The sequence below is a fragment of the Pholcus phalangioides genome, unplaced genomic scaffold (genome assembly GCF_987345545.1).
Source record: "Pholcus phalangioides strain wild (caught in Gottingen) unplaced genomic scaffold, Ppha-v1.0 ptg000032l_1, whole genome shotgun sequence".
Taxonomy (NCBI): domain Eukaryota; kingdom Metazoa; phylum Arthropoda; class Arachnida; order Araneae; family Pholcidae; genus Pholcus; species Pholcus phalangioides.
In genome coordinates, this window is record NW_028301622.1 from 4,650,578 (window position 1) to 4,664,655 (window position 14,078).

Here is a 14,078-nt window from a genome sequence, read left to right on the forward strand (position 1 = left end):
AATGTTTTCTTCCTTTGTCAGAAAAATCACCAAAAACAATAAAAAGTTAAATGGATGAGATACAGAGCAAAAAGTATACCAAAAAAAGAAATAATGGCTATTTTCCAATATCAAATAGCCAAAAAAATCTTCACAATTTAGCTGTAGTAAACAAGAAACACATTCTTTAAATTAGCGATTTTTCATAAATGAGATTTCAACATTCCCCCATCAAATTACAACGAAATGTTGAACTGTATAACTTATCAAGTAGATGAAAGAACGCGCCAACGTTATGAAACACAGCATCAGTTTGGCGAATCTTGAAATGAGCGATTGAGCACCAAATTATGAAAGAATGTTTAATTTTGCGAGTAAATACAATATAGAATTCGACAAATATCCAGTGCCAACTCTTAAATGTCGCCAAACGGCTGATCAATTCCGTTCAATTTTGCTGTATTGTTCTTTTTTTTTTGCCATCATCGAATTGCCAAAAACAATGGTTAGGATAAAAAATATTTAGTCAAATATGCCAACCACGGCAGCCCCGGCGGGTCATCAATGATTTACAGATAGATTCCTCTTACAGTGGAGAAATACAGCCAAATACGCCAAGAAAGAAATTATTTTGCAATTCGTTATTTAAGCAGCCTGAATTTGGCGATTTTTTTTAAATAACAGATGTACAAAAATCACTATAAAATGCTCAATTTACCGATTAGAATTTGGCTATGGTTGCTTTCTTGTGAGATCAGCCAATTCAGATCCAGCGGAAACCCCAGATCAGATATATAACCAAGTATCAAGAGGAAGGAGTAATTTGGCGATTTTCGGTCACTCAGTCGCCAAGTGCGAAAAAAAAGATATAGATAATGTATGATATCCTATACAAATATGTGTGAATATGTATCCGTCTAAGTGTGTTTTCGAAAGTGTGAACTAAACTATTGTGCGGTTCTATGATAAATCTATTTTAAATTGTGGTTCATATATGTACATGTTTAAAGTTGTATTTTTTGTGGAGTATAAAGTAATGATTATTGGAATTTTTGGAAAGTAATAATCATTTTTTTCATCACGAGATCATCCTTGAAAATTAGCGTTATAATTCTGTGATTTTCTTTGGCGATAAATTCGAATTTTTCCCCGCCAAACAGAAGTTGTCGTGAACTGTTTAGCAGGAACGAAATATTTTCTTCACAGCTGTTATACCAAATCATGCCAATCAACTACAGCTCACAAAGTAGTTGATTTTAACCCAAATACTTACAACTCGCCAAGTGATCACCAAATTCTCTCCAATCCCTGTGACTCGTAAAGTAATCAACAAAATAACTAAGCACCGGCAACTCGGTAAATGATCGTTCGAAATTCCGAAAATCACGCCTAACATCTGCAACTCACCAAGTGGGTAAATTTTCCATTAGGGGTGCTTAGTGCCAACATGCAGACTATTTAATTGCATATTAGATTGATTTCATGCAATTAATTGAATTTTTTGTGAAATTGTGTGTGCTCTTTGTCGGCCATCTTGAATTGACCACCGCAAAAGCGGCGATTACTTGGCGAGAAAAAAGTCGCCACTTTGGCAATGACCAAATGCTTAGAGAAAATTAACCGCCAAGTATCACTAAAGTTGCCAAATACCCACAACTCGACGAGTTACTACCAAATTAGCGTGGCCTCATGCCAAACACTTGTGATTTCCCATCAAAATCCAGCCAATCCCCCGTGACTCGAATAGTGATATAGCGAAGTACCCAAGCACCTGCAACTCGATAAGAGATTGCCAAACACCTGCGTCTCACCAAGTGACTGCCGAAAACCTACAACTCGCCAGTTGATCACCAAAACTGTAAAACATCTGAGACTTTCAAATACATCCGCACAGCAGCTAAATTCACTCTAAACAACTGTGACTCCGCATGTGATCACAAAAGAATACAAAATCCCACCTAACCCAAACGATGATTTCTCAAGTGCTCATCAAAGCAGCTAAATTCCCGCCAAACACATACAGGTCACCAAGTTATCAACATAGTAGTGAAACTCACGCTAAACACCGGAGATTCATTAACTGAACTGACACCCTAAGTGGTCGCCAAAGAAGCCAAAATACGCCAAAACTGCCAAACAGTCGCCAAAGTGTTCGAATTCACGCCAAAAATTATCTTGTAGGGAAGAAAAACGCGTCTGAAGAGGTATCAAAAGGGTCAACAATGGAACGCTGTTGTTTTTTTATAATCATTACAATAAAATTTGTTAATTTTCAGGATGACCTCTCATTATTTAAAAACAAAATTTAAATCAAGTTTTAGATGGATCCTTTTGCTCTCAAGTCCCATGAAGAAAATTGCACGCATACGTATACTGTACACATAACGATTATGTGCCATGAACGACTAACATGACCTTCGACCTTATATGACCTCAAGGTCAAAAGTGCTGACTGAGAATAATTAGAAAACAACTAAAGCAACCCTCACGAGAACAAAATATAGAAATAAACATCAACATTATTTACATTTTATTAGGGAAACAATACCATCTCTTTATCCAATTAATGCGTTCGTCCATTGCACAACCACAATCCATAACTGACCAATCAATATCCATTTTCCTTCGTCACTTCTTACCATCGCAGCACCATAAATGACCATTAAAGGCCATCATAAAAAAATGGCTATTATCAAATAGCCATTTTATCCATCCACCATTTTGAAATCACAGTCATTATCAGGCACTAAATATTTCCTTTTTTCCCTCTTATTATTTCACCGATAACATGGAGAGTGAAAGAGAAAAATGATAACCACGATAACAAAAATCACACTGAAGTGCCTTATTATTTTTTTTTTCTGAGTAAACACACAATAATGACAACACACAAAATCATTATTATCATCATTATCGAGACACAATTTTACACAACACGAATGCTGACTAGATGAATTTTTTTTTCTTACATATATATCATTATTACACATTATTCCAACCATCATCATTTGGTGGTTCGGAAATCATAAATAATACTAAATTAAAAAAAATAATGATGTCATATGCACTACCCCCCCATCAAAAATTATCCGGACACCCACGTATGTAGTTTTGTTGGACCGTGCTGCTTGTACCATATTACAACATCACGGCAGGAAGAGTACATTGGCGGCATGAGTACATTGACGTATTCTAGTCCAGAATAAGTATATTAAATGTTGCTCACTTGAGCAGTTAACTTGATCGGTTTATGATTGTGAATTATTTCACTCTCGCAATATATTAATTTTAGTTCGAACATTTTTGTCGCCAAGGGAGGTACACTTCCTCTTCCGATGATGAGCTTACAGTTAAGGATTTTTCAATATGTTGCTCGCGAGCATAATTTAGTTGGTAGAGCACCAGGTAGTTGTATTCACCGAAACTGCTATTAGTGCTAGGTGCATGTGATTCTCAAGGTTTTCATCGAATTCTATCTATGCTGATTTGGATTTTGAACACGTGGGTGCTCTTCTTTTGATAGTAGTCATGAATCAAGCTTGCAAAGTGGAAGATCCACGTTCTATAGAGCTCTTAAATCAGCGTTCTGTAGAGTACTTGAAGCAATATCTATGCTTTATTGGGCCTTGAAATAACATCTATGTGCTGCAAAGCCCTTAGAGCTTGTTCCGTAGAGGCTTTGAAACAGTATTTTTGTAAGAGCCCTTGGGATATTATTCGTAATCTGTAGAGCCCTTATCGGAGCAATATGATTTTATTTATTCCTTAAAGCAATATCAATGTTCTGTACAGCCCTTAAAGCAATGGCAATGTTCAGTAGAGCCCTTTGAAGAAATATTGTTGTCTAACCAATTTTTAGAGCACTTGAAGTAATAATCATACGTCTGTAGATCCTTTAGAGCAATATCCTATTTCTGCACAGAATCCATGAAAGATTATCCTCGCTCTGTAGAGACCTTGAAGCAATACCTTTTCTTGTAGAGGCCATAGGGGTGGGGGCTGACTGACAGGGCTCCAGCCCGGGACAATTACTATTATTTTTTATTTACTCACGCGAAATTTACTATACGCGGACCCGCCAAAGATGCCATCTTAGAGGGAGGCCCTATTGCGGAATGTAGAGGGCCATGGGAGTGAACCTCAACTAAAAAGACGCGGGTCTAGAATGTCAATGCACTTATCCCCCGCAATAACCAGTGGTACGAGACAGTACCAGCAGTGCCGTCTTAAAAGCACTTCAAGCCTCCGAGTAACGTTCTGGGGGGGCCCCGACCTAGCTTCAAGTACATTACTACCTATTTCCAAACTTTTGAAAATCATAGTAATTAATCTCATCACTAGGTTCCTTAAGCTTTCCAGGCTCCCAAGCTGTTGCGTTTAGACGCTTCAAACCAAAACTACCGATTAGGTGCCCGGAAAATTATGAATAAGTAGTGTAGATATCACTATTATCAATATTAGAAATAATAATAATAATTAAAAACAAAATGGCGACGCATTCTGGCACAATAATGTATCAACACACTCTTTTTTTTAACAACATTATTCTTTCACAACAATCAATCAAATAAAAAAAAGAGAACAACAGAGACATATATCCTAAACAACAATCATTATATATATACTAATATACCGATTGTCTTTCCAATATCATCATCATTTATCATCATTAATAATTAACTCATCCGGGATATTTTAACACAAAAAATATCGAATTTTTCTCACTAAAAATCATTTTTTTTACGTATATATATATAATAATACCGATATTTTTTGAATTAATTAATTTACATTACTTGAGAAAGTACAACCGGGGTCAAAATAATTAATTAATCAATTAACAGCCTTTCTTTGGTCCTCTTCAGTGATTCGAATTCCGCAAATTCCACATATTTATAATATATATATAACTTTTCTTCTTTTTTTTTGCAGGTAGAACATAAAATATATTGGAATCATGTATATATATATGGTCACATCATATTATAAGAAAGTTGACTTATATATATGTATGTATGCAAAAAAATGTTCATGTTCATGCCCATAATTCTCACATCATCGTCTTGTGTTGGTTGTTTAATGTGTAAGGAAGCTACCTCCTGTTCTGCGTCCTGGCGTTTTTGAGGCCCTTTTGAACGAGGAGGTTGCGCAGCTTCTGGAGGTTGTTTTGCGTGATGGCGTCGTCGGGCCTTAGCCTCAAGGCTTCCAGATAAGACGATTCGGCTTCGAGGAGTTTACCGTTGACGTGCAGCATCGCGCCCAGGTTCATGTGGCTCGTGACTTCCTGTTGGCGAGAGAAAGAGGCTTGGTTACTTGCTGAGGTAAGGCAATGGCCGATCTCCTAGTTTCGAAGCTCTGACCATGGCCCCCATAAAGGGGGGCTGACAGGGCTCTAGTCCTGGGGCCCGGGACAGTTCTCATCATTTTTTCACGCTATAAATTAACTACAGAAGGGCCCGTGAAAAGTCCAACCGGGGGGGGGGCGGAAAAGATCCCAGACTAGGGGCCCCGCTCCAGGATGTGGGGGGCCATGGCTCTAACATTCATTATGTTTCAGAGTATTGTCTGTGAAGCATGATAAATTCCAAATATCTAGAGCTACTTTGATCATGAGCTACATTTTAAAGCACCAACTTGATAGGAATGTGCAAGGAGAAGTACGTATAGATTTCTAGAGGTCGGAAGGAAAGAGTACGTACGGACTAAAGAGGTCGAGGGAGGGGTTTCCCACCAGCAGATTTTGGAGCTACGACAGGAAAACTCTTGAAACACAGTGATTATAGAACCTGGGAGTCATGGGAGAAAATGAGTCTGCATTTTGGAAATTTGAGCAAACTGCGTGCAGATTTTGGAAGCTCGAGGAAAATGTGTACAGATTTTGGAAGCTCAAGGAAAGCGCGTGCAGCAGACATTGGTAGCGGGGGGGGGGAACTACTGCAGTGGAAAATTTCAAGCAGTGCAAAATTTTAAACATTACTTTGATAGGAATAGAGTACAAGGAACGTGTGGGGATTGTGGAAGCCTAATGAAGATGTACACAGAGTTTGGAAGCTCAACGAAGCCGCGCACCGATTTCAGAAGCTCAGGGTTGCCTCCTTGGTAACTTAAAGAGAAGAGGTGGGGCACTACAGCGAACAGTTTGAAGCATTACAGAATTTTAAACATTGCTTTGATAGAAATAAAGCATGGAGGAAAGCGAACATATTTTGGGAGGTCAAGGAAAGCGCGTGCAAATTTCTTTAAAGTCGGGAATTCCCAAGTGTAGATTTTGAAGGGACTACAACAGAAGGTTTGAAGCACTATGTTGATAATAACAGGTATATGAGGAAACACATGTTGATTTTCTAAGTTCAAAGAATGTGTAGATTTCGGAAGCTTAGCGAAGATGAATGCAGACTTTTGCAGCCGGGAGTAACCACTACGGCAAAACAATTTGAAGCATTGCATAATTTTGAACAGTGCCCTGAGAGAAGCAACATATCTAGAAGAAACTCGTGCAGACTTTGAGGAGTGAAGGAATTCGCGTGCAGACGTAGAAAGGTCCTCCATGTACAGATTGTGCAGCCGCTACGACAAAACGCATGAAGCACTATATTGATAGGGACAGGGGTATGGGGGAAACATGTGTGGAGTTAGGAAGTCTAATGGAGATGTGTGTGCAGAGATTTCGAAAGCTAAACGAAGGTGCATCCAGACTTCAGAAGCTCAAGGTAGCAGATTTGTGAACGTGCAGATTTTAGAAGCTCAAGGTAGCAGATTTGTGAACGTGCAGATTTTAGAAGCTCAAAGTAGCCTTTTGTAGATTTGAGAAGGTTTGAGAGTCCAATACAATGAATAGTTTGAAGCAATAGAGCGTTTTAATCATTGCTTTCATTGGAATGGGGGCTCTAGAGGAAACGAGTGCAGATTCTGGGAAGTCATGGAAAAAGCATGCAGACCTTGGAAGTTCAAATGATTCATGTGTTGAAGTTACTACAACAGGATATTTAGAGCATTACAGTATGTTTTAGCATTATTTTATAAAAACAGGGGTATGTGCTGTAATGTTCGTTTAATACGAGAGTTCAAGGATGGTGAGTACCAATTTTGACAGCTGACCGAAGGTGTGTGCAGATTTTTGGAGATCACAGCAGCCACTACAGAAAACGTTTGAGAAGCACTACAATAATTTTAAGCACTACCTTTGACAGGAATATGGTATGGGCAAACGCATGCAGATTTAGGGAAGTCAAGAAAGGTGAGTGCAGATTTTGGACGCTCTCCAATAAGCTGTATAGATTGTGCACACATAATATACACAACATGTAAATAAATCGCAGGACTTACATGAGGTCTCAACTTGACAGCCATCTGATAGTAGGTTTCTGCCTCGGCATTTCTGTTGGCTTGCCTGAAATAAAATTAATCAATTAGAGTTACCGATAGTTTAGAGGTGAGCAGTTAACCAAGTTTTTATTCATCAACACGACGTTGCAAGGCATACGGACACACGCAAGATGCATTTCGGATGGTATTTCCTATTGGAAATTTTCATGATGGCATAGGTCTACTCTCGGCAATTCCACCTCACGGATGCACGATGCATTGAAACTTGAAGCCATTGAGCATCCACACGGCACAAAGTGTTTTACACTGAATTTTTAGTGAGACTAAGTGTGAAGTGTCTAATGTACATGTACAGGGTGTCCCGTAAATTCGTAAAGAATTAATAGCTCATAAAAATTGAAGGAATCGGCATATTGGAATATGGTTTTCGAAAAAGTTATTCTCACGAAGGTGGATTCTTTGTGGTACCAAAAAAGAAAGTTCAAATTTTGGTTGGTAGAGGGATAGGAAAACCAGTCCGGCAAAGAGCGATTGGACTTGCTTTCATCGATCTCTTCTGCGTCCGAAACATTCAAATACAAATACAACACCACAACAGGTAAAATGCCCAACGAGGTGGCTGAGAAAAAGAATATTTTAAGATTAGTAAAGCTTCAGCCGTTGATTCGTGGCAAAAGTAAAACAACTTCACAATGTCAACATCACAATGGAAAGCTTACGCAAGAGCCAGTAACAGGAAAATTCGAAGATGAGCTGTTAATCGTAGGACAAATTTGCAAATTTAGGATGATTTATTTTTGTGCAGCGTCATCTCATGTCAAACATTTGAGTTTATTTCTTTTTTTGTATTATGAAAAATATCTATAAAAATAACGTTTCCCCACAAAAATACATACAAACATATCAATTTATTAAATTTTTATAAATCTATTAACTATTTACGAATTCATGGGACAACCATGTATTCATTATTGATATAAAATTAAATTAATAAAGTATATATATAAATTTAATTAAAATCTTGAATAAACACCAGTTTGCACCATACGCGCTTATATTGAAGTATCTCTGTAATTCATAGAGATTAAACTCACACATGCATCGTGTATGATACTCTGCGGAACCTCTAACGGATTGGTACATGTTGGAATGTGTGTGTAGAGCAGGCGTCTTCAACTTGTTACTCGCGAGCACCCAGTGCTCGATATGAGAGTCCGTCACTATGACTACTCAACCAGCATAGAAGAGCGGTGTAAGACTGGGCTTACACCGGTTAGACAAGACAGCTTCGGACAAGCTTAGTCATTTTTGTTCACATTGCTTTGTGTGGTCAAACATTTCAATTTATATAACTCTCCAATCAGTTGGTTCCCGACATTGAATGCGAGCCGATCTCCCCTTTAAAAAGTCTCGCCACACAGAGCAGCAGGCCTACAAACAATACAAATATTCAATCGTTGTACTTCACTTCTGAAATATAGATGGCGGCACTGAAAAATCAGACACAACGCTAGATACGCCCTCAGACTGTTCAGTAAACACACGCGGCACGATTCACTAGGTAGTAAATTGCTCGTGGCGATAGACCTGAGGTGTAGTAGATTTGAAAAGAAATAAAATTGTGCGTTGCACCATACAAATCAACGTAACAACAATGATTAAGCTTGTCTAAAGCTTTTTAATGGGTGTGCGCCCAGGCTAAGGAAAGTACAACAAATTAATAACGTTATTCCAATATTGAAAAAAAAGGACACAGTGCCCTTTTACCTCCGGCATACAGATATACAGGGTTACTCCTGTATATCTCCTTGTCGCATTTGACTGGCAAACTGTTGATGCTAGAGCAGGGGCGGATCTATGAGGGGGGGTTATCATTCCCCCCAAGCGAAATGTGATAATTCGTGAAATTTTCGAATCGTCTATATGATAATATTGCATTCAATAAATATAATTATCTGTGTTGACGTTTTTGATTAAGTAACAAATTAAAAAAATTTTGACTAAAAAACCGGGGAAAAAAAATGGTTGGGATTGGGGAAAAAAAACAAAAAAACTGGGACTGTCCCAGAAAATACGGGACGTATGGTCACCTTATTCGCAATAATTTGAAATATCGCCCCTCCCAACAGCGCGCTTTAGATCCGCTTCTGTGCTAGAGCCATACTTCCAACTCAGATACTCCATTCATATTGCAAAGGTTTGTGCAGTTATTAAAATATAAAAAATCATCTTTTTATGGCCTCAAAAAACTTGATTAGAAAGTTGTTGCACAGTCTATCCCTGAGGTCATCAAGAAAAAAAAATTCACTTTTCTAAGTGCAATATTCACTGAGATATTTGAATGCAAAAGTCGGACAAAGGTTTGAAAAGAACACTATTGGGCAATAATTATTTTCCTCATTTATACTGTTCTTTCCAAACTCTTCTTCGATTTTTGAATTCAAATACCTAAGCGAATAGTGCACTTAGAAAAACGTGGATTTTTATTTATTTATGTAGAGACGGGACAACAACTATAGGATTGGGTTTTTGAGAAAAGGGTGTCCGTATAAGCTGAGCAACTTCACCGACCCATCCCGAAGGATATACGGTCTAAACTGACGCCGCAACATCAATCCAGTCCCGCAGGAAAGGAATTGGGCTGGGGCAACTAGCTCCAGTTTATTAAATTAAATTAAAATAACCTAACTGACAGATAGACCCTCCAGTACCCCACTCGTCCTCAATGGTCTTATAAAATACATGCAAATGGCTTTACATTTTTTACATAGCCAAAATAAAATGAAAGAATATATATATTTACAAATAAACTTAAAACTTATTTAGCAAAACTCCTAAGTGGTCTTTTACAACTTTTTATGGTTTATCCGTAATTAATACGGTCTTTTAGTTTGTGAATTTCTTTTTGTAACACTTTACATTGTCCACTTGTGCACAAATGATCAACTGCCCACTTATCAGCCGTTCTTTTCTTGTTCTGTGTTTCACAGTTTTTACATTCCAGTTTATGAACTTGTGATCCACACTGCTTACAGCAGGTTGGACCTCTACAAGATTTCGCCAAATGGTTAAAACCCCAGCATTTGAAGCACTGTAGTGGTCTTAAGTAGTCTTTCAGTGTATACCGACACCACTCGATATGTATAGCTCCAATTTCTATTAATTCTGCAAATGCTCTCGGGTCCACCTGTAATATCAAGTTTCTATAACCTCTATATTCATAATTTGTGATCACATTTTTCCTTCTATTTCTTGTTCTATATTACCTAATGACTCTAATATTTCCTCTTCTTGAATTTCATTATCTACCTGATATATTATGATCTTAGGATATTTCCCTTCAACTTTTCCGTATAAAGGGTGTCAGTCTAAAGAGTGAATTTTTATATTTTAATAACTATCCAACCCCTTGGAACATGAATGACATATCTGAGTTCTACACTTTTTTTTTGGTTCGCCAGTAAAATGCGGCAAGGGGAATTATGAAATCGCCCTGTATAAGAATTGCATATTTTTCACAGAGTCTATATGTGTATAATTATGTTCTCAGACAACATAGAATGAATGTTTCATTGGTGACTGACCTCAGCGTATTCGCAGCGTTGAAGACTATTTCGTACTCGTCAGGAGCGATATCTGCGGCACGAACATACACGTCAGCCGCTTCGTTATGCCTCTCACATTCCGAAAGAAACTGGCCTGTCAATACGCAATAGATACAAAAATTAACATCAATCGTTATGATGTTATTATATCATAATTATCGTAAAAACACATATCTGCATAGATCAGACAAATCATATGACTTCTTTATTACTATTGTAGACAGGGACAACTTTACCACGCGGGGCAACTTTGCCATTTTTTGAAAAAGATGATGTTTTGCACCTTGTCAAGTTCCTGCTTTTTCGCATGCTTTCAGCTTCACCAGTTGTTTACAGGTCTTTATCTATATGTTTTTGTTTTCGACTTATGAATAGGAGTTTTTGGTAGTTTACAAAAGTATTTCGCCCTGCTCGTTGATCCAAAGGTAAGTAAAAACTACTCGTTTTGCTTGATACAGCATATAATCCTCTTTCAAAATCACTTTTAAATGTAAATTTTAAATTGTATTTAGGTTCAATAATATTACTTAGCCATGTTGCTCCAGGAAGCTTAATGAAAATGGTGCAACTTCGCCAACCTAGAATTTCGTCATTTTCTCAAATTTTTGCATACTTTTTTTCTTTTCAAATCATGCATTTTTATTGTTTGTTTTAGATGTCGTTCAGATGCCAAGACGCAATAGTACCAAGTTGGGATGCCGCGAGTATCAAAATTATGATGATACTACGCTGCAGCCAGATTCAACAGGAGATGAAATTGATGGCGGCGAATGGATGTGGCACTAGGCGAAGCCGTTGGCGAATCGCACTTGATGGAGGAGGACCAATCCCTTCCGAGTACCTCTACAACGAATGAGGTTGAGCGGACTCGTAAAAGGAAGAACAATCAGATGAATCACCATCACAGTAGTGATGAATCTAATTGTGTGTTTTTTTTACATGGCACATCTGAATCAGAGCCCGAGCAAGATGCAGAACCTACTGAAAAGCTTTCACAGAAATATTAGTCGTTCCCGCTTTTTTTGCCCTGTGAAGATGGTCATGATTCAACCGCAGACGAACGTGATCAATGTCAATGTGGTCGAGGAGATTGATGGTACGGTTCTTAAACAACTACAGCATGGAATGTTCGTTGTGGTCAAGTTTTTTTGGGGGGAAAAGTATCAAGCACTTTTGAAATTCACTCAATTCTATGGAGACGGGGAGTTTGAGTTGTCATATATACGACTGACGGAGGGAAAATATTTTACTCCCCAAATGTACCTGATGAAGTACCCAATGTACATAATTGACATCGTGTACATAATTGACGTTCCTCACTTTAAAAGCCGAGACAAATTTACTTTTTCTGACCGAATATGTAACTAGTTTTCCACTGGTTTTAACACAGATGGCACAGTTAACCCGTTTCCAAGTAAACTTTGCCAACGCTGTTTATTTTTTAAACATATAAATCTTCACTTAATTTGTTATGTTTTCGCAGATTGTGAAGCTAGAGATCAGAAGACCACAATGTACACAACACCCATAATGTTTTATGATGGTTTTGAAGCATTTTCGTATATTAATTAGTTAATAAAGCAGTTGAAAGAAGAAAAAAATGGCAAAGTTGTTCCTGTTCCTGTCTACGGTACTAGTGCGCAACTTCCAACAATCCTTACCGTAATGCTGGTAAACACTCGAGTCATTAGGCGCGAGAGCTTTGGCTTTCAGGAACCATCTTTCTGCCTCATTCAAACGATTCTGTAAAGATTATGTTGCATAATGATTTTCAAAATCGTTATGTCATTCAAATTACAAACGAAATGCATAGATTCAAATTAGCAATTCTATAATATCCACTCACCAACTTGGATAATAGTTTGGCATAAGTGAGATGCGCCGGTATATGATCAGGCTTGACCTTCAAGGCTTCTCCGTACCAAAATTCAGCCTGTTCGAATTTTTCCAATTTGAAAAACGCCTCGCCTATGAATAGGAACATAACATTACCATTCACAACAAAGCTTTGCATTTTGTTCATGCGCCACACTTGGTCAGACACGATTGCAATAGATCATCTTTTTAGAGGAAAATTAGCAAAAACACTGATCAACCTATTCCCAGGCCAATTGAAGACGTGTTTCTAAGGAAAAATCATGTCCAAAGTTTTGACAGATAACTTGATAATTTATTGTTCAGGACATACACAAGCTTTCTACATTAACGACACTTTTTAATTATTATTATTTTTCAACAAAAAAGAAATGTCGCGTTAAATGTATAGACCAGTGATTCCCAACGTGGGCGTTAATGTTCCAGGAATTTTCCAGGGGGCGGTAGAAACTACGGGTATAACATAGGATCCCATGGGTTAGATTGCGTTGGTGGGGTGGGGGCGATGGGAGAAAAAAATTCTGAAGAAGGGAGCGATGGGACAAAAAAGGTTGGGGAACTATGGTATAGACCAGTGGTTCTCAACCTTTTTTGACTCGCGGAGCCCTTTTCGGTTTGTAATTTCTATGGCGGAGCCATGCTTGACTCGAGGAGCCCTTTTTGTGAATAGTTTTTATGGTGGAGCCCTATAAGCCTCTTTTTTTTTTATTTACTTATCAAATTTGCTATTTTATTTCATTTCTCTCGAGTGGCCGCGGAGACTCTGGGAAGTGCACACGGAGCACCGGTTGAGAACCGCTGCTATAGACCATTCCTCAACCGCTGGTCCGTACACCGGTGTTGGTCGGTGTGAATTTGCTGCCGGTCTGGAAGAAATTTTGACCGGTTGATATAGCATATGCATGATTTAAGATTTAATTTAAATATCATACTGTATCTAGATTTGTTTTTATTTTTGTATTCACCATCAGTAGGTCTGAATCATTTTTAAAGTTTATTTTTTGCCAGTCTGCAAATTATTTTTCTCGCATTCATTTATTTTTTGCCGTTCATTTAATTATTTCTCCTGCTCATTTATCTATTTATACAATATAATTGGCCTTGTATGCTTATACAAGAGAATGCGGTTGAACCAATGGTATAAGTCAATAAAGCTGTATTTAAAGCAGTCAGTAGACGCAAAAATAGGTTTTATTTTATGGGATGGCTGAGTCTATTGGAGATGTAGGCTGATTTGGCTAGAATACCAGAAGTATCGAAGTTGAGATGACCATGGAAACTCTTATATAACAG

The 14,078-nt window shown here is 37.9% G+C and overlaps 1 protein-coding gene across 1 annotated transcript in view; it reads right to left on the bottom strand.

The window, feature by feature from the left end:
- Positions 1-4,907: 4,907 nt before the first annotated feature.
- Positions 4,908-14,078, bottom strand: part of Tmtc2 (Transmembrane O-mannosyltransferase targeting cadherins 2) — a 432,809-nt gene continuing 423,638 nt past the window's right edge. The window contains exons 11-15 of the mRNA XM_089253117.1: positions 12,757-12,878; positions 12,572-12,653; positions 10,890-11,004; positions 7,306-7,369; positions 4,908-5,263 (exon numbers count right to left, since the gene is read on the bottom strand). Of these exons, the coding sequence (XP_089109243.1) occupies positions 5,072-5,263; positions 7,306-7,369; positions 10,890-11,004; positions 12,572-12,653; positions 12,757-12,878 (575 nt within the window). The 3' untranslated portion in view covers positions 4,908-5,071. The remainder of the gene's footprint in view (positions 5,264-7,305; positions 7,370-10,889; positions 11,005-12,571; positions 12,654-12,756; positions 12,879-14,078) is intronic.